At 40.8% G+C, this 21,433-nt stretch overlaps 1 protein-coding gene across 2 annotated transcripts; it reads right to left on the minus strand.

Annotated features, from left to right (window-relative positions):
* Window positions 1-2,084: 2,084 nt before the first annotated feature.
* Window positions 2,085-20,067, minus strand: TGDS (TDP-glucose 4,6-dehydratase). Of its 2 annotated transcripts, XM_033147882.1 has the most exons (12): window positions 19,950-20,067; window positions 18,646-18,712; window positions 17,375-17,443; window positions 16,734-16,824; window positions 15,944-16,086; window positions 13,858-13,956; window positions 11,983-12,042; window positions 11,386-11,429; window positions 10,595-10,760; window positions 7,807-7,865; window positions 4,031-4,128; window positions 2,086-2,335 (listed from the first exon to the last, which is right to left on the minus strand). In XM_033147882.1, exons 1-12 carry the CDS (start codon window positions 20,036-20,038, stop codon window positions 2,250-2,252), a joined length of 1,071 nt encoding a protein of 356 aa, XP_033003773.1. In that variant the 5' UTR covers window positions 20,039-20,067; the 3' UTR covers window positions 2,086-2,249. The 2 variants fall into 2 exon arrangements, with proteins under 2 accessions (XP_033003774.1, XP_033003773.1); XM_033147883.1 differs by lacking the exon at window positions 11,983-12,042 and having other exon boundaries at window positions 2,085-2,335.
* Between the last annotated feature and the right edge of the window lie 1,366 nt (window positions 20,068-21,433).

Genomic DNA, 21,433 nt, shown 5'->3' on the forward strand with positions numbered 1-21,433 from the left:
CTATGCCATTTCAATTATAGTCTGTTCTCTTTTGCATTTTGCATTTTTTTTACACAATATGGACCTGCATACATTCCTCTTTGGTGAACATTTTCCATTGCGATTTCCCTAGATTTTCAAGGCTATGCCGACCTTGGGCAAGCCATTTACTCGGGTAAGCATTCCACACAGCCGGCATCTTGTTTAAATTCTCTTTATCACATGCGGCATTTGCATGCTAGTGATATCTGAGCCCTACGGAGAAGCTGCTGGCATGCCAACACCGCAGGCATATGGGCCGGCACCAACGATAAGACCATTTAAATGACATCCCATAGTTCGGTGGTACAGCGCATGACTTGCATGCAAAAGGTCTCCACTTCCATCCCTGGGTGTCCCCAGGCAGGGCTGGGAAAAGACTTCAGCCTGAAACCTTGGACAGCCATTTCTTAAGTCGGTGTCAACAATACTAGATGAATCGATGGACCAAGTTGGCCTAAGGCAAGGTCCCTCTGTCATATAGACAAATGCTTCACCAATGGCCAGCATGGCATGAAATTTGGCCTCAGAATACCATGACCATAGTTTCCTCATACTGAAAGCTTTGGGAAGAGAGTAATGGAAAATACACACGACCCTTTTGGCACGACAGAATGTGGCTACGGTGTTTTAGACTTGGATTCGATGTTGAAGGGGTTTGACAAAGCGCCTTTATATGACTGCAGTTTGCGATGGAGAATACTCATCATTGGTTCAATATCTCTTATCAGCATAAAGCAATGTACAGGCTAATTGGGATTGATACTTAAAACGTGCCTTTAGATAAAATGTGCCAAGTGGCACCAACAGTAAGTGAAAAGAGAGGTATCTGAAGAAGTGTGCATGCACACGAAAGCTCATACCAAGAACAAACTCAGTTGGTCTCTAAGGTGCTACTGGAAAGAATTTTCTATTTTGTTTTGAAAAGAGAGACTATGGGATACATGTCAGCCTAAAGATCTACATTGCCTCCAGTTACGTTTCCGAGCACAATTCAAAGTGTTGGTGCTGACCTCTAAAGCCCTAAATGGTTTTGGCCCTGTATACCTGAAGAAGCATCTCCACCCCCATCATTTAGCCCAGACACTGAGGTCCAGCTCCGAGGGCCTTCTGGAAGTTCCCTCACTGCATGGTTACAGGGAACCAGGCAGAGGGTCATCTTGGCAGCGTGCCCTCCCCATGGAACTCCCTCCCGTCAGATGTCAAGGAAATAAACAACTATCTGAAGGCAGCCCTGTATAGAGAAGTTTTTAATGTTTGGCGTTTTATTGTGTTTGGTGTTCTAATTTGCTGGAAGCTGCCCAGAGTGGTTGGGGCAACCCAGTCAGATGGGCGGCATATAAAAAACAAATCATTGTTGTTGTTGTTATCATCATTATTATTATTATGAAGAATAGTAGTAAAGCATGGGAGATACCTGCCAGATTGCTCAGTGACAAAACAGATGTCAGCTGTTACACATTTCTACCTTTTGAATACACAGCTCCAAGTCTAGCTCAGAAAAGGCACCACTGGGCATTTATCGTAGTCTTACATTTTAATATTGTTCACATAATTTCACATGTTCATAGAGTTAAAATACTTTTATGCAACAAGAAAGACAAATTAAATAAATTTTGAATGCACTGTTATTCTTCAAAATAAATTTGAAAGAAGCTATCAGGTTTCTATACTGTATTCTTGAGTTCGGGGAAGTCTTTGGTTGTCTACAAAGCACTATTTCTGTAGAGCAATGGGAGACAGATTTCCTTACCAGATCATTGAGGATACATGATATGACAGTATTTTAAAACAAGCACGTGATCAAGCATAGACTTCTTCTGGGACAACTACAGATACAACTACAAAAAGCAGAAAATACTCCTGAACCAAAATCTGCTGCCTAGGTTGTAAAAAAAACTATAACCCTGTCAATACAATACATTAATAAATAATTAAAATGCAAAACTGCTGTACCTATTAAAAAGTGCATTATTTAATAAAAAAAAATGCTCCAATTCAATTATTATTTTTATAGAAAAATATTAAAGCTTCAATACTGCACTGGAATGTTGATTAAAAGCCCATACTGTAAAATTCTACTCCATTGTCTTTCTTGATATTATTGATTGTTGACATTTCCATGAGTACAATCACATTTGGCTGCTTGAGTACAGTTTTCCATTAATGTGATGATCTTGAGGTAGAATGTTTTCCTTCATTTTTTCTTTACAACTTTGCTGCAGACCAAATCATACAGATTCTTCAGCAACAGGAAAAGGCTCCAAAGCTTTCTCTGCATTCTTCCAGTTGTGGAAGTTTTCTTGATACCATTCAACTAGCACAAGAAAAGGAAGATTTCAAAGCATGAATATGTAATAAGCAATCTTACAGTGCTAATCCATGCAGGCTCAAACACACACAAAATCGTTAAGTGCAGAGGATGACAAATTACAGGATACAGTCATACCTCGGGTTACAGGCACTTCAGGCTGTGCGTTTTCGGGTTGCGCACTGCTCCGAACCCGGAAGTACCAGAACAGGTTACTTCCGGGTTTCGGCAGTCGCACATGTGCAGAAGTGCCAAATCGCACTTTGCGCATGCGCAGAAGCGCCAAATCGCGACCCACGCATGCACAGATGCGGCACTGCGGGTTGCGAACGCGCCTCCCGCATGGATCACGTTCGCAACCTGAGTGTCCACTGTACTAGTTACTAGTTACAATCACAACAGTGTATTTTTCAGTTTGAAGGTTTCTATCTCGTGATTTTTTTTGGCAGCACATTTCAAGGATTCAGGAACCAAAAGGCAGAAATAAAAAGTTTTGGTTTATGATGGTTTAAATGTTCTTAACAGCAGAGTAACAATGTCAGACATTTAGGATTAAGCAGGGCATTTGATAGCCCCAAAAGGAAGTCAATTTCATCTCACAGCATATGTAGACTTGTTTTTCTGGTTGGAAGCAGGGAAAGGTATACAGAACTCTGCTCTCACAACAAGCCTTCCTATCTTCCTCTACAGGCCCTTGTTTTGTCTCTTGAGAAGCCACTCCCACTCCTCGAGGTCCACAGGGTTTTAGCACAAGTTGGTGAAACTCAGGCAATACTTGCACGAGCAGAGTTGGCTTTTGCTCACACACAAAAGGCCCTGAATTCCAGGTTAACTTGTGAACAAATATTTGCCTTATGGAAGTTTAAGTCAAGATCTGTAGTCCTTTGCCAAGTTTCCAGAGCAGCCTAGGAACTTAATGGGGCACTTAAGCTAATGGTGGAAACCAGTGATTTTTTTCTGGGGGTACGTAGGGGTACCCATACCCCTAAACATTTTGTAAATCTAAGTTTGGCTTCATTGAGAGGCAGTATTTCAATATGGGTAAGAAAATGAGAGTACCCCTAAACATTTTTTTAGAAAGAAAGCACTGGTGGAAACTACAGAAGTGAAATTCCACCAACGGCAACCAAGCACATCCCATTTCCAAATGAAAATGATGTATGTGAAAAGTGCTTATGTGGTCTAGGCTAACAGTTGCCTGGGTGTAGATAATTTCTATTCTCATATTTCTTACCCCAACATACAGTGCCTACTCTCAAGCTCACAGAAGCAACATTTATTTCCTCTCTTACCATTACAGCCATACCTTGGAAGTCGAACGGACTCCATTCCGGAAGTCCATTCGACTTCCAAAACCAAAGCGTGGCTTACAATTGGCTGCTGCGGGAAGCTCCTGCAGCCAATCGGAAGCCACAGAAGCCGTGTCAGACATTCGGCTTCCGAAAGAATGTTTGAAAACCGGAACACTCACTTCCGGGTTTCGATCGTTCGGGAGCCGATTTGTTCGGGAGCCAAGGTACAACTGTATATACAGACAAAAATAAAATGGGAGGTTCAAAGTTTGTTTTAAAAATTCTAGCTTTAGCTAATTCAGTAAACAGCTTACTCTCCAAAGTAACCTATAAAAAACAGCTCTTTTGTAAACAATGCTGCCCTGTTTCCTTTCACTCTCATTCCATATTTAGTATCAATGCAACATACTGGTTTTCTTTATTCCTTCATTCCAAGGCACTTTAGGTCTCCAGCCCAAGCTGTGCATTTTTCCAGAGTTCATTGGATATCCCAAGTCATTCGTAGGCCTTTAAAAAAATGAGAAGAGTGTTATTCCAATGGAAAACTCAAAGTTTCATATAGCATGTGTATTTAATATAATTTAATATTTGTTGGAAGCTGCGGAGACCCAGCCAGATGGGCGGAGCACAAATAATAAATTATTATTATTTATTATTATTATTATTAATTACCTTCAAAGGACATTTAGAAGTTCAGCACTTTATTCCTTTGGATTAATCTTTAGGCTGCCCTTCCTTCTCCTGATAAACACGCATGATTTACACAGAATAGTCTATATTCACAAATATTACGCACATGCAAGGCACCCAAATAATTTCCAATCTCTGACTCGATTACTGCAATCACAGACCTGAGTGTGAGTAATCATAGCAAAGATCAGTCATGTGAGGCAGAAAAATATACTACCACTGACATCAAACATGGGAAATTTATTTGGAATATTATGGATGAATACCAATGAATTTGAGCAGTTGTAATTACATTTTCAGGTGACTGTCTCTAGCAGGTGCATAGATATATTCATATACATTCCGATTATGAACACCTTTAGTTTACTTTTAGTTTATATAACCCATCACAATTCCAGTCACTAAATGGGGCGTGTGTAAATTAAAACCATGTGGAACACATAGCACAAAAATGCCAGATCAGATCCCAATCAATTTATGATGTTTAAAAAAAAAAAACAAATAAGAAAGGAGTATTACAAACAACCTTAAGGCTTAACACCAACAGCATTTTTCAGGAAATGTAATCAAAATGCTGAAATGGAGTTCTGAAAGCCTTTGTGTATTCAAAGCTTCATTTCAAAGTTTGACTGGCATGAATTTGGCCAAACTGCGTGAGGCAGTGGAGTATAGGGGTGCCTGGCGTGCTCTGGTCCATGGGGTCACGAAGAGTCGGACACGACTGAACGACTGAACAACAACAGGCTGACAGAGTCGTAAGCTTCATTGTTGATAAATGATTCAACCTCAAGTAAAAGGTAAAGGACCCCTGGACAGTTAAGTCCAGTCAAAGGCGACTATGGAGTTGCAGCGCTCATCTCACTTTCAGGCTAAGGGAGCCGATGTTTGTCCACAGACAGATTTCTGGGTCATGTGGCCAGCAGGACTAAACTGCTTCTGGCACTATGGGACACCGTGACAGAACCCAGGGTGCACGGAAACGCTGTTTACCTTCTGGCCGCAGCGGTACCTATTTATCTACTTGCACTGCATGCTTTCGAATTGCTAGGTTGGCAGGAGCTGAGATAGAGCAACGGGAGCTCATCCCGTCACAGGAATTCAAACCACCAACCTTCCGATTGGCAAGCCCAAGAGGCTCAGTGGTTTAGACCACAGTGCCACCCGCATCCCTTCAACCTCAAGCATTCTTGATTTAAGACTAATATTTTATCCATTACATCACACTGACGACTTCTCACTTTCATAAAAGAAAACCACTCTTTCTACAGCCCTAAAAGCTTTAAGCGAGATCATGAATCACATAGGTATAGATGAAACATTTTATTGGTACATGTAAAGAAAATGAGATAGATAACAAGTCACATTTAGGACTATTTCAGTAGCTGATTCTGGCAATAAACAACATTCATCATACTTAGAGCAGACCTACTGAAATCAGTTAACTTAGGTCCCTTGATTCAATTATTGTGCGCGATTTCAGATGTGGGGATTACTATGTTAGTTTTTCTTATTATAAATAACATTTCTGTCCTGATTTCAAAAGTTCCTTTCACACTGAAGTACCTGTTTCGTTCTGGAGCGCCAGCTTTTTGATCAATATACCACCATGTTACACTAAATTTTAAATGGCAGGAAAGGATGCATGCTGGGATATCACCCCAAAATTTGTCCTGTGGTTTTCCAAGCTAAAATAGCTGGATACAGAATTTATCTGTAAAGCAATTAATGCTAAATTCAACCAGATTTCCGTCGTGTGCAATGCAGAAAATAACAGGAAATGCCAGGAAGACCAAAAAAATTGCCGTGTGACCGCAGACCCAATGGAATATCTCTTGTGATGTTTTTGGTTTTTCAAGAAGAAGTTTCATTATATGAAATCTTTAACTGAACTGCTTCAAGGAACTATAAAACAGAAATAAAATATTCCAGTAAAAATACTGGGTAGTTTGCCTCATCATTTTTATATCCAAATCCAAGCATAGGGTCTTTGTTTAATTGTAGCTATAAGCTACTTTCAAATAGTTACAAGTCTCAAGCAAGTCACTTGATGGTCGGTAAAACATAAAAGCAGTGTCTACGCCAATATGAGATGCAGTGACTCGGCTTGCATGCAAAGCTACACCAAAGGTTTGTTCTGGGTTTACTGCTCATGGTTTGTCTGAAGTAAAACAAACTGTGAAACTGAGTTCAGACATAATGCCAAGACAATCACTGCCCCCTTTCAAGCTCTGAGGCTTGGGAGTGTGTATTGGTCTAAACCACTGAGCCTCTTGGGCTTGCTGATCAGAAGGTCAGTGGTTCGAATCCCTGCGACAGGATGAGCTCCCTTTGCTCTGTCCCAGCTCCTCCCAGCCTAGCAGTTCGAAAGCACACCAGTACTAGTACACCCTTGTGCACATTAATTGAAACAAACAATGTAGTTTATTGTACAAAACTCACATATACATGTACAAAACTCACATATAACGTACATTAGTAATGGATATGACCTCTGCTATTTTTAAGCAGCATTTGAACACGGTTTGGCATGGAGTCTACTAGTTTCAACAGTCACTGTTGATTTTTGGATCCCTGTACCACACTTGAATCAGCACCTGAATGAGCTTCTCCATAATCATACAGTCTACAGCACGGAGGCGACTTTTGCAAATAGCTCACAAATTCTCAACAGGATTTACGTCCGGGGAATTCCCTGGCCAATCAATTACTGCTCTGTCATGAACTTCTTCGCCACTTTCGATGTGTGACAGGGGGCAAGGTCCTGCTGCAATATCCCAGTACCATCAGAATACCTCTTTTCCAGCTCTGGAATAAGTCTCTTTCATAGAACCTCAATATATTGTGGCGAGCGCATCATTCCTTCTATTGGCTGCAGGCTTCCGACACCATAATGATCAAGTGACTTTTCGTGTTTGTTTTGAGTACAGGATTACGGGCAAGACAGAAAACATGCTTTGTTTCAATCAATTTGCACAAGGGTGTAGATAAATAGGTACCACTGTGGCGGGAAGGTAAACGGCGTTTCCGTGCGCTCTGGCTTCCGTCATGGTGCCCCATTGTGCAAGAAGCGGTTTAGTCATGCTGGCCACATGACCCGGAAAGCTGTCTGCAAACAAACGCTGGCTCCTTCGGCCTGAAAGCCATATGAGTGCCACAACCCCATAGTCACCTTTGACTGGACTTAACCATCCAGGGGTCCTTTACCTTTACCTTTTTACCTTGGGCACCCAGGACCAAACTCATCTTCCTATCCTGGAGCAGGAAAGGAATGTACAACAAAGCTCCATGCTTGCCTCTCCATGCCACAGCCCAACCTACAAAGGGTGGGGGGCAGAGCAGCTCAAAATTTGGCTTCGCTGTAACATACGCAAAACATTCTGTACCACTAAATAAGAGGACACATAATATTACCCAAATTAATATGGCATCTGAAATCCTGTGGGATGCTTTACATGACATGACAAAATATTTGAAACGAAGTAATAAATATCTTACCTGTCTTTAACATAATCCATCCAATATTCTGTCTCTGCTTCTGAACTGGTATTTTTAATCTGTAAATCAGGAGGGTGGGGGGAGATTTAACATTTAACAAAATGTTTTGATTTCTATTGCATTGTAAGCACAACTACTTCTAATGAAGATTTTTTTTAAAAAACCCAAAACCAATAAACCACCCTCTGTTTTGTCTAAAATGTAGACGATTCCCAAGTTCTGCTAGTTGTATCATTAAAACTACTGAAAACAAGAGATGTAAGTTGTGAGAAACACTCAAGTGCCGGAAAATATATCTTACATTTAAGATGCCAAGTGTTAGCTAGTTGGCCCAAATCAAAGGTGTTTATGGAGTATGTTACTAAATACAGTGTGGGGGGGGGGGGGGGAAGTATCTGATCCCCTGCTAAATTTGCCCGTTTGCCCTCTGATGAAGAAATGACCAGTCCATAATTTTAATGGTAGGTTTATTGTAGCTGTGAGAGACAAAATAACAACAGGAAAACCCCCAGAAACCCAGAAGACAAAAGTCAGAGACTGATGTGCATTATAATGATTGAAATAAGTATTTGATCCCTTTGCAAAAGATGACTTAGTACTTGGTGGCAAAACCCTTGTTGGCAATTACAGAGGTCAGACATTTCTGGTAGGTGGCCACCAGGTTTGCACACATCTCAGGAGGTATTTTGCCCGACTCCTCTTTGCAGATCCTCTCCAAGTCAGTAAGATTTCGAAGCTGATGTGCAGCTACTTGAACCTTCAGCTCCCTCCACAGATTTTCGATGGGGTTAAGGTCTGGAGACTGGTTAGGCCACTCCAGGACCTTAATGTGCTTCTTCTTGAGCCACTCCTTTGTTGCCTTGGCCATGTGTTTTGCGTCAATGTCATGCTGGAATACCCTTCCTCAACCCATTTTCAATGCCCTGGAGGTGCTCACCCAAGATTTGACAATACATGGTCCCATCTATCGTCCCTTTGATGCGGTGAAAGTGTCCTGTCCCCTTAGCAGAAAAACACCCCCAAAGCATAATATGTCCCCCTCCATGTTTGACGGTGGGGATGGTGTTCTTGGGGTCTTAGGCAGCATTCCTCCTCCTCCAAACACGGCAAGTTGAGTTGATGCCAAAGAGCTCAATTTTAGTCTCATCTGACCACAACACTTTCACCCAGTTCTCCTCTGGGTCTTTCAGATGTGCATTGGCAAATTGCAGACGGGCCTGTACATGTGCTGTCTTGAGCAAGGGGACCTTGCGGGCTCTGCAAGATCTCAGTCCTTCACGGCGTAGTGTGTTACCAACTGTTTTCATGGTGACTATGGTCCCAGCTGCCCTGAGATCATTGACAAGTTCCCCTGGTGTAGTTCTGGGCTGCTTCATCGCTGTTCTCCTGATCATTGCAACTCCACGAGATGAGATATTGCATGGAGCCCCAGACCGAGGGTTTCTTCCATTTGTGAATTATTGCACCAACTGTTGTCACCTTCTCACCAAGCTGCTTGGCAATAGTCTTGTAGCCCAGTCCAGCCTTGTGCAGGTCTACAATCTTGTCCCTGACATCCTTGGACAGCTCTTTGGTCTTGGTCATGGTGGGTACTTTGGAATCTGCTGGATTGATTGCTTCTGTCGATAGGTGTCTTTTGTACAGGTACTGTAATGAGCTGGGATTACAGGTAAGACCTCTCCCTTACAGCAGGTGCTTCTAATCTCAGTTTGTTACATACAGTGAAGATACCAGGTAGCCTGACATCTGGCTGGCTCATGATAATGCACATCAATCCCTGGATTTTGTTTTCTGGGTTTCTGGGGGTTTTCCTGTTGTTACTCTGTCTCTTACAGTTGTAATAAACCTACCATTAAAATTATGGACTGGTCATTTCTTCATCAGAGGGCAAACGGGCAAATTTAGCAGGGGATCAAATACTTCCCCCCCCCCCTCACTGTATATTCTGAGCCACACAATATTGACCATAATATAAGAGCATGAAGCTATACAGGTAAGTGATGAGGATTTGCCCCAGTAGTTTGTATAGAACGACCTTGCATCACTTAAAAGAAAAAGAACTGGCACATTCTTCTACAATTGGTGATACCTGAAAGTGTCAGGAAGGGAGACTGTAATGTAATTATCGGTACACCCAGAAATATAACATTTCAGTGAGGAGCCCACCATAGGAAGTCTGCTCAACCACGCTGTAACTGGACAAGCCACGTTTTTCCCTGGACTGCACTTGGGGGGGAAACTGGTTTGAGCAGAAAATGAATTGAGGGCTGTCACACGAAAGGTGGAGCAAGCTTGTTCTCTCCTCTAGAGGGTAACACCTGAACCAATGGCTTCAAGTTCAAGGAGATTCTGGCTAAACATCAGAACAAACTTTCATTTTGTATTTTATGTTGTGAAACACTATGGGATCTTTGGATGAAGGGCAGCATACAAATTTAATAATAATAATAATAATAATAATAATAGTTATAGGCAAAAAGAGGTTTAAGTCAAATGTTTAAAGATATAACCACGCGAGTGCTAGGAAATAAACAACAAAACCAAAAGCAGAGCGCCTGCCTGAAATATGATGGAAAGGAATTTGTCAACACAGGATCAAAGGCAGAGCAAACAGACCCCACTGGTTAGTAAAATAAAACTTTGCACATGCTCCCATTTCCAAATGTATCTGCACACACATATCTTACAGAGTCATTTACTGAAATGCATCAATAGAGCTCATTTGTCCTATTCAGTACTGTATTTATTGCAACTTAGCCTCCAATTTCCAACACTGTTTATTACTCACTAGGTGGATTAATTCCTTTGCAAGTTGTGCAATCGACATCTCAAAGCTTGTTCCAATGTTGTAGATTTCCCCTGGCTGCCCTTTCTTCATCACAGTAAGAAATGCTTCGGCTACGTCACTGGCATAAAGAAAATTTCTTCTCTGAAGTCCTGAGCCATGAATACAGCTACAAGCAAGGAAGACAGTGCATACATTTAGCATTGCTTTTCAAATGCTATTCTAACACTCCAGCCAGGTTTGCAAAATTATAAACTGCTTACAAAGGGCAAAGCACAAAGTATGTGATAACAAAACACGACCTCCATGCATGCTAGTTCTTTACAGTGGCAATAAACCTGGCGGCACACACAGCAAGTTACAAAGAATTACGGAAAAAGTGGCTATTGCACTGCACCCTGTGTCAGACTTTGCGCTACAGAATGTGTCCTAGTAGTGTCAAAACATATAACAGGTGCAAATCCATGTCAATGAGAAAGGCTAAGTACAAGACCCCAGCATTATACATTCTCTTCAGCCAAGCTTTCAAATTAGCGAAAAGCATGAAACAGTGACTCTGCTATGTCCAGCTCTACATCTATGACCTCTTGTGGTGGGACGGAGTATTAAGAAACCATATACCTATTGTTGTTGAATAAAAGCAGTTGTGCATGCAGGTTTTGTCCCAGGGGCAGTGCGGTCTCTAAACGTGACCCATTTTACTGTCCAGACAATTCAATTCCAAGGGTATGGCACTGACTTAGCTTGCCATAACAGAAGGGGGGGGGAACACCGAAAATGACCGTGATACATACCATTTTCTGTTCTGCTGCAAGCGAGAAATGAACTTTGGAATAACCTAAGAAACATTAAAAATAGACAGCAATTGTTAATCCAGGCTACTTAAAGAGAATGTTAAACCTTTCAGCTTTTTTTGAAATATTTGTGTGAGAACATATTTAATTCTAGCAACGGACAGTAATAAAAACCACCAATCACTTGTAGCAGTCCCTTCTTTTTTCTTTTTTTTAAAGGGAAGGGGCTGAAACCACACCTTGCTCCATCTCCTAAACAGCCAATTAAAAGCCCAACTGTTTTCAGTTATGGATTCTGCACACACAATTCTGGCTGCTGGACCGGAGAGGTGAACTGAATGGGTAGCACACAGCTGCATGTGTGGTTCCTCTCCCAGCTGGGATTTACTATTTACATGGAAGCCTATTTTCACATGCTAGAACCCCTAGCTAGATGAATGGCCAACTCTTTCAATATCTGACGGCATGCACATTAATAAGCAGTAATTCTACAGAACAGAGACCACGTAATAAACGCTTGGCAAAATGCTGTGACTTTGTTAATTGAGAGCTCACAAAGGGTTTGTTTGATAAATGAAGTGCCTTCATCTCACTTACTTTTTCTGGAAACTGATGGGGTCCATAAACATTGCTGCTCCGCGTGATAACCACTGGAAACTTTAAAGGATATACTATGAGTGTGCCAGCACAAATTCAAGGAGAACAGCCATAAATAGCTTGCAGTGGCTTAGATCCTAAGGTTCCAATGGTGGGGGGCATCTCCCCTTCCTCCCACCACCCAGCTGATTTGCCCCTGTGAAATCTGATCTAGGGTGTTGGTATAGCCCCCCAAGCAGCATGAGAAGTATCATGTGAGTAGAGAGACTTCACCAGGCAAGGCCTTCTTCCATTTGCCTTGCCCCACCCTCCAGTCTCTGCTTCTCAATCTGTATTGTATTATTTTATGCACTGCGGCTTGCTGTTGTTTTATTGATTATAGTTTAGAAATTATTAATTATAATTGTTAAGAGTGGGTTTCTGTTTAGTTTTTTATATGCTGATATTTAATATTATTCTATACTATTCCAATGGACTGCTAAATACAGTGGCACCTCGGTTTACGAACTTAATCCGTTCCGGAAGTCTGTTCTTAAACCAAAACCGTTCTTAAACCGAGGCACGCTTTCCCTAATGAGGCCTCCCACTGCCGGTGCCCTTCACCGTTCGGATTCCGTTCTTAGACCGAGGTAAAGTTCTCAAAGCGGGACACTGTTTCCGGTTTTGCGGAGTTTGTAAACCAAATCGTTCTTAAACCGGACTGTTCTTAAACCGAGGTACCACTGTATTACTTATATAAGTTACTCATTTTAAAGTTATGTTTTATAATCACATTTTTGTATTGGATTAGATTTTTATAAGGTTTACATTCTTTGTTTCTTCAGCTTGTAAACCGCCTTGGGTATTGCAAAATAGAAAGACGGTATACAAATTAAAAGTGAAATGAAATGAAATGAAAAAAATCATGTCCTAGCCTCACAGCTCCCTCTGCAAATGAAACAAGGCCTTCTGTTTGCAGGGGACTAGTAAAGATACAAACCAATGCCTTCTTCCACAAACAGAAGACGCAGTAAGTGGTGCACTTTTCATATCTCTGAAGAATATCAGCTAAGAGCAAAATAATACACTTTTGGGATAGGACTTTGGGCCCAATTGCATGTTATACAATGGCAAACCTGGGCTTATCACCACATACACAAACTTAAAAAATCCTTGCTCCTTGACAAGCATACCTATATGTCGTGCCACATGGCCACCGGGCCCAGCAAGAGTAATCAGTGGTGTTATATTTTAAAGTATTCCTTGCTTCCAATATGGAGCAGCAGAAAGGGGGCTCTGGGACATGCTTCACTTCTCTTAAAGGCTGGGCTTTGGAGTCAGAGACTAAACATATATTCTTGAAAGAGGGAAAAGCCAGACGTTATCAGGAAATTGATACCTGTGGTGCAGCATTTCACAGAAAACTATAAACCAGCATAGCCAGTATAGCAGGTTACATATCAAGTTTTTAAATGTTTATTTTTCATTGTAAGCAAGCCCACAGCAAAGATATAACTACCATATTTTATACTGGAAATCTACTACGTATTTTAAAACTCACTAGCACCAGCAAAGCAGGGGTAGCCAATATGTTGTCCTCCAGAGGTTGATAGACTACAGCTCCCATCAGCCCTGGCCAGCATGGCCAGTGGTGAGGAATGATGTGAGTTGTAGTCCCATCGTATCTGAAGGACACAACATTGGCTAGCCCACTGAACATAATGATATTGACTTCTGACTAAACGTATATAGTTTGCGGTGGCAACTTATTTAACCTCCGTGTGGGTTCTTGTGCATTTCTTCTGTGTCCAAAACATATTTGGGCATATGGACCATGTTCAGAAATCCAAATAATTAATAACAGTACCTAAAATATCAAGTTTCATTTCTGCTTACCTGGTATCTTTCCCAATATGACTGGACAATGCATTCAGCCGCCGCCTTAGAAGCTGCATAAGGATTTGACGGTTTTTTAGATGAGGATTCATCAAATTCCTAGAACAATTTTTTACATGCCAGACATTCAAAATCTTAAAAAGAATTTATATTGATTTACAAGCCAACTTAAAATGACTCTAGTTAATGGCCCAATTCTCACATAATGCTAAACTATGGCTTATTTAACAAACCTCAAATTAACCGTGAGCTATCTGATAAAGCAGCAAAGAACAGCTTGTTCCTCCACAGTTTGGGATTTACCTTGTGTCTTTGTAGCTTAGTGAGCATCTGGGTTTAAGCAACCAAACAAACTATGATTAAAACAAAATAAAAAAATAAAAAAAATCCTTCCAGTAGCACCTTAGAGACCAACTAAGTTTGTTCTTGGTATGAGCTTTCATGTGCATGCACACTTCTAAGGTGCTACTGGAAGGATTTTTTTTATTTTTTATTTTGTTTTGTCTATGGCAGACCAACACGGCTACCTACCTGTAACTGAAACTATGGTTAAGGAAGGGTACTAGATTCACACATTAAGAGCAAGTCATAGGTTAAAACAAAGCAGGGTTCGTAAGCCAACAACAAATCACAACTTTAGATTCTGGTTTCTTGGTAATAAATAAACTACAGTTATGTCATTTGCCAGTGTTTTCAGGAAACAGTAATTCATGGCTTAAATAGTCTACATACTAGACTGGTGATTAATGTTAAGCTCGAAACTAGAAACATTAAGTTACTAATGTAGCAATAATTCATAGAAACGTGGTTCAGTTTGGCTAACGGTTGCACAATACTAAATTCTATATATACCGACAGTAATGTTTAAGATAGTTGTGGAATTGCATGCAAATTGTTACTTTAGACACCTTTCCTATTGTGGTTTGACTTAACACAAATAAGCAGTGCAAGCTTGCCAAAAACATGTAATAATTTAAAAAAACAACAACACAAAATTCTGTATGTGGAGTGAAAACATTTAAGAGGTTTTCTCATTGCTAATAAAAAAAAAATAGTATACTAGCACCTTAGAGACCAACTAAGTTTGTTCTAGGTATGGGCATTTGTGTGCATGAAGAGTATCTGAAGAAGTGTGCATGCACACAAAAACTCATACCAAGAACAAACTTAGTTGGTCTCCAAGGTGCTACTAGACTATTTTTTATTTTAAAAAAAGCATCTTTGATTTTTTTTTTATTGATTTTGACTGCGTCAGACCAACAAGGCTACCTACCTGAATCTTTCTCATTGCTAGTTATCTAACATTATACCAATAATACTTCCACTCTCTAATTAGCAGTAGTGCTAAGAAAAATGTACCCCCAGCTAAGCACATAAGGATAAAATCCTAACCCACTTACCTAGAAGTAAGCCCTGCTGAATTCAATAAGGCTTACTTCTGAGTAGATGTCGGTTAGGCTTGTGCTGCAAGATACCCCAGAGGGCCTGATCCTTTTCCTAGCAGATGCAGCAGAAAATATGGGAAAAGGGAAAGTGATCCTGTCTACCTATATAGTATAAGGAAACCATCCTGCCCAAAGTGTTCTCCTAAATTCAACTCTGACTACCTTTACCAGGAATTAACATTTTACTCTTGCTCCGTGACAGATGAGGTTTCATGTTCCATCCTCTTACTGAAAAAAAGTATTTACTTGCACAGAAATCCTAAAATACCAAAGTCCTAACAAAAACTCTTGCTTTCTTTAAAGACAGCAGAATCAAAAATGCTTTAGGTCAAATTTGTACCAGCACAAATTTGTGTGGTACAATTTCTGTGTAAGATTATCTTTATCTTTTGGTTATTTTCAAGTGGCCGAACACTGGTGTAAATGTAAAACAATATGCTTACTAAGCTGGAAACAAGAGAGGCTCAGTTTCTAATGTTTGTCTATTTTTATTGGTTGGTCATGGGAAGTAAAGTGGTACTAGTTAAACAAAGCTAACAGTCTCCACTTACTGGTCGTTACAAGATCATGCCCTGTTTAATTCACCCAATAGACAAACATGAAGGTAAGAGATGTAAGAAAGTCATTTACTTCAAGCTCACCTTGTTATAGCTTCCCCCATAAACTTCATCAGTACTGACATATATGAACTTCTCCACATTAGCCTCATAAGCAGCACCAACCAGAATGCAAGTTCCATAAACGTTGACATAGTTGAATTCAAACTTATGCCAAAAAGAAAGATCTGAGTTTTGAGACAAAAGAATAAAAGAGAAATGTACATCCATCTTGGTACCAAAAAAAGCCTGAATGCCATGATCTCTGAGGGACCTTCAGACCTACAACATGAACTCAAGTAAAAGAAAAAATGTGTCCATATGCAGTACAATAAAACTACTCTTAAGAGAGCAATCCTACACACAAGAAGCTGGTATAAAGCAAGCCAGTGTAAATTAAGTTATGATAAAGTTCCACCAGACCCAAACTCCACTCAGCAGTGGAACTACTGCAGGCTGATCCCCACTGGGCCTAATAATAATAATAACAATAATAATTTTATTATTTATACCCCGCCCATCTGGCTGGGTTTCCCCAGCCACTCTGAGCAGCTCCTATTAAAAACATTAATCAGGTCCATTGGCCAGATGTTCTGCGCCACTTATCTACAGCAGCAGCATGCTTAACACCTGACGTCAAAAGTTTAAGCAATGATGAATCAAGGTGCACAATGGCAAAACAGTAAAACCTATCAATTTATGTACATTGTACAGCAGGATAGATGTCCAGCTATTTTAGCGGTGCAGCATAAGCAGTATCCTCTGTCCCTCACGCAAAAACTGGAAGCTACTACTACTAGTATAGTACATTCTTGTAGTGACATGCAGTGCTCACCTACATGTGTTTGAGCTGCAAAATGTAGCACTATATCAAATTTCTCAGTCTGAAATAATTCTTTTACAAAATTGGGTTCACAGATATCCCCCTATAAGAGAAAGATTAAAAGTATAAAATTAGTAGTGAACATCAACTTTCGTTATGTATACCCAAAACTCTTCAACTACACCAAATTTTACACCTGTTGCAGAAAGTTTAATACTTTCGCTTCACAAAGCTCTGCGGAAGGATGCTTCAGTCAGTTCCAACTTCAGTGTACACAGTGAAATACTCAGTAACAAAGAAAAGAAAAAGCTGCCAGTTCCAAGTCAGTTAACAAGACTCACGCTTAGGTAAGTCTGTACAGGATTGCAGCCTTTATATTGTAGGTGGTTTTTAAAATAACAATAAATTAAAAAGGTAAAGGGACCCCCTGACCATTAGGTCAAGTCATGGACGACTCTGGGGTTGTGGCGCTCATCTCGCTTTACTGGCCTAGGAAGCCGGCGTACAGCTTCCAGGCCATGTGGCCAGCATGACTAAGCCGCTTCTGGCGAACCAGAGCAGCGCACGGAAACACCGTTTATCTTCCCGCCGGAGCGGTACCTATTTATCTACCGAGCAACGTACCCCCCCCCCCAAAAAAAGGTCTAGTTTACCTGGATAAACTTGTAGTTCTTTCTCTCAGAAACTCTCTCCAGATTTTTTAAGCTTGCACAATAGTCCAGCTTAACAGCAAAAAAAAAGGAAAATAACAGAGAAGTTTTATTTCTAGAGTCAAGCCTCTGCTCCTCCATTTTGTCTCATAGTATTCTCTTCCAACCCACCTTCTCTGTATCTTGGGACTGGTACAAATCAACCCTTTTAATTAAACTCAGGTGTGTCTTAGTATGAAATAAATGAAAATCATCACATCCACATTTCAATCACAAAAAAGTCAAGAAAATGAATTCTTAAGAGAGAAAAAGTATAATGAAAGCAAATATGTGTTGAATGACAACTCTTTGGCCTGCAGAGTTATTCTCTGAAGGAAATATAGAGACTGTATTTTCATTATAAACAATTCCAAGGAAGAATTTAATTTTTTATTTACATGGATAAATGTGCAAGAGACACAGAACTGGTCAGTGAGAAGTCCAAAAGCCAGAATTACAAAAAGAAACAGTGTGGAAGTCAGTAACAGCAAGCTGTGAAGGTTAAGGGTTTTTTCCTTCATTAATGACAATGCACTGAACTTCATCTTTTAGAATCTGTTACCGGGTATAATATGTATCATATGAAGAAACCTTAAATAGTATCTCTAATCTATACTCTTGAGTGATCCTTCAATTTATATAAGAACAAGGAGGTGTATCAAGGAGGTTTGAATGAATATTTTTTTATTATATTATAGCAACAAAGCAACTGCTGAACAGGGTTTGGATCTGGTATAATGGTAAAGGGACCCCTGACCATTAAGTCCAGTCGCGGACGACTCTGGGGTTGCGGCGCTCATCTCACTTTACTGGCCGAGGGAGCTGGCGTTTGTCCGCAGAAAGTTTCCAGGTCATGTGGCCAGCATGACTAAGCTGCTTTTGGCGAACCAGAGCAGCGCACGGAAATGCTGTTTACCTTTACACTAGCTCACTTTACACCAGCTTCTTCTGCATGAGATTGCTCCCTTAGAGCATGGCTATTTGGATTAAAGTTGCATAGCTGCAAACATTCAGATCTCATTTACTGTTGTTTATCTCCAGAGCTAAGTAAATAGAGTATTTTGTAGGATACTGGCCTTCCGGATCAAAATTCACCATAGCATCACATGCATATGAGTTCCATGGTAATGGCTTACTTTAAAATCAAGACCTGAAATATTGCATGCAGTCACTGATTGCCTGTCAAGTATATGTTGGTTTGCTAATTTATGTTTATTTAAGCAAAAGAGTCTTACCTTATCAAGATTAATAATCATATAGTTTGGATGCTTCTCTACGAGGGAAACCACTACATGAGATGCACTGCAGATTTTGAAGAAAAAACAAAAAATCATATTTCAAATTTAAACTGCATTGATTTCAAAAGCATTTCCAAAACACGTACACACATGTACCAGTCCCATGCTGCTCCCTTGTTTCTGCTGCCATGATCTGATTGCTTTTTCTGTCACTAAGACTGGCACACCACAAAAAAATCTTGAGGTAATGTCTCATGAACTGTCTCTCAAGTAATCAGCCTCAACCGAGAAGCAAATCTCAGTGGAAAAGATATTTACTTGTGGAGCTCTTAGAATATTTGTTTGTAAACTTTTTTTCAGACAGAGTAAGCAAAACTGTATCCAAAATATTGTTTTCTTTAAGAAGCAACTGTGTTTTTTTTAAGAAACAAAAACATAAAAAGCTTCTAGCAAATAAGCAGTTTACCTACCCACCTCCACATAGTTTGAACTTCCCGCCCCTTTATTAGGAGCATCAAGAAATAAGTGACACCCTTTCCAGTCACACATATTAGGATTTCTTTATTTTTACAGTCATGGAAAACATGATGCGGGTGTCATGAATGAACTTCAATGGAGAAGCAGCATAAGACACCTTTCACTTTTCAAACCCTTATTTTCTGAAATGGAAAGCTTAAGGCCTTTAATCCCTTGCCCCAAATTCACCCCAACCCAACCCAACCCAAATTTGTAAGTGGACACAAGCCCAATCACGTATGGTAGGTAAAGAACGACCGTGCAGCTCACCAGGTACAGGAATTATAATAAAAAAAGAGAGGAAACCAATAGGTTTTAAGTAGCAAACACAAGCCAATTTTTATTTTTTTTTTAGTTTTCCTTTTTTTGTAAAGAACTTCAATGGGGAACAAGCATAAGACACCTTTTTGCTCTTTCCAAGCCCATATTTTCTGAGAAGGAAAGCTCAGTAGGTAAAGAACTACCCTGCAGCTCACCAGGTAGAGGAGTTATACTAAAAACTATTGCTTTCCCTTTTTTGCAAGCTTTTTTAAAAAAGGAAGTTGTACTCCGGTAATTTATGCAATTTTAATTTCGCAAGCCTCCTTGAAAGGCACGCTGGCAGAGAAAGCAGGCCAAAAGTTTTTTGTTTTTTAAAACACACACACACACAACCCTAGGCATCTTTACTCAGGAGTAAGCCCACCCCGTCATATTAAATGCGCTTTTTACTCCTTTCGTGAGGGCTTTTAGGAAGCCTGGAAGCCTCCCCCCAAAACCCCAACCCAACCTAGGAGGGAATTTACATGAAGCCCGCGCCGCCGGTCACCAAAATCCTCTTGGCGAAGCCCGGGGGGAGCGGGGCAGCCTCGGACCCGGACAACCCCCCAGACATTCTCCCCACAGCTGGAGAGTCTCTCTCTCTCCTCCTCCTCCCCGTCGACGCGTCACTTCCGCCACGACTGTACAAGTCACTTCCGCCTGCACTGCCACCCAGAGCGACCTTTGCACGTGCGCTTCTCTCTGCGTTCTGCGAACGTAGCGCAAGGGGGTGTGTCGCGGGCATGCGCACTCGGGCGCTCCCCTCTTTCCAAAACTGGGAGTGATAACATAAAGTTGCCCCCCCAAAAAAAGTATTTAATTTTTTTTTCTGTTATGTGGCAGCGATGTGTTTTTACTCATGTCGTCGGCCGCCTTGAGAGCGGCTGACACTGCGCAAAGGCGGCATGCGTTCCACTTCAAGCAGACTTTTGAATATCCTGCAGCCTTTTAAATGTTATCCGTGGGAAAGGGAGTTTTAGTTGTGTTGTTTTGCTTTAATTATTTACCTGCTATTTTGTCCTGTATTTTATTCTGTTAACCGTCCTTGGATCTCCCATTTAATCAGTATAAAGTGCTTCTGGCTTTTGCACTCTCTATAAAGATTTGAGAAGTGAAGTTTTTACCCCTCTATTTTTGTCGATCAACCATTGCCACTGTCCTTGCTTTTAGCACTTCCTTTTAGCTGATCAAGATGATCTTTTAGCACTTTCTTTTAGTACATCAAGATGATCAGGTGACAGCAAAAACTGAAAGGCTTTGAGCGGGGACAATTAGAATAAGATCTATTATTTGAATATTGATGTAAACCTGCAAAATGTATTTTGTATAGTTTTTACCTCTCTCTTCAGTACAATTTATTGCTGTTGCTTTTGTGAATGGCTGATGCAAATAAAAGATTCTTCTGATTCTGAATAAAGTAAAATACGAATATTGATTATATATTTTGCAGTTTTATTTTTTGATCATTTTATGATTATCATCATCATAATCATCATAAATCCTAGTTACAGGTAGGTAGCCGTGTTGGTCTGCCGTAGTCGAAACAAAACAAAATAAAATAAAAATCCTTCCAGTAGCACCTTAGAGAGACCAACTAAATTTGTTGTTGGTATGAGCTTTCGTGTATAAAATAAATCCTGTATAAGTCGTGTCCCGTGGCTATGACGTCACGACCCCCTTCTGACGCCGCGTTCCCTCACCCTCTGCCCTCCTTGGGAAGTTTCCCCGCCCACCTACCCACCCAGCAACCAATCAACAGGCTGGTCAAACACGGCTGGGTCACGCGGTTGGAGAACTCGTACCCTAGCAACCTCCGCCGCGCGCCGAAGGGGGGAGATCAAACTGGCGGCGGACCGGAAGTATAGCAGTATCTATCTGTTGGCCCCTCCCACCCCGTCGTTTCGAAGAACCCTATTGGTTAGCTGCGCGGTCAGTCTCGCTTCCGCCCACCCATCCGTGAGGTTGTAGA

Source organism: Lacerta agilis, chromosome 4 (assembly GCF_009819535.1).
Source record: "Lacerta agilis isolate rLacAgi1 chromosome 4, rLacAgi1.pri, whole genome shotgun sequence".
Taxonomy (NCBI): Eukaryota; Metazoa; Chordata; class Lepidosauria; order Squamata; family Lacertidae; genus Lacerta; species Lacerta agilis.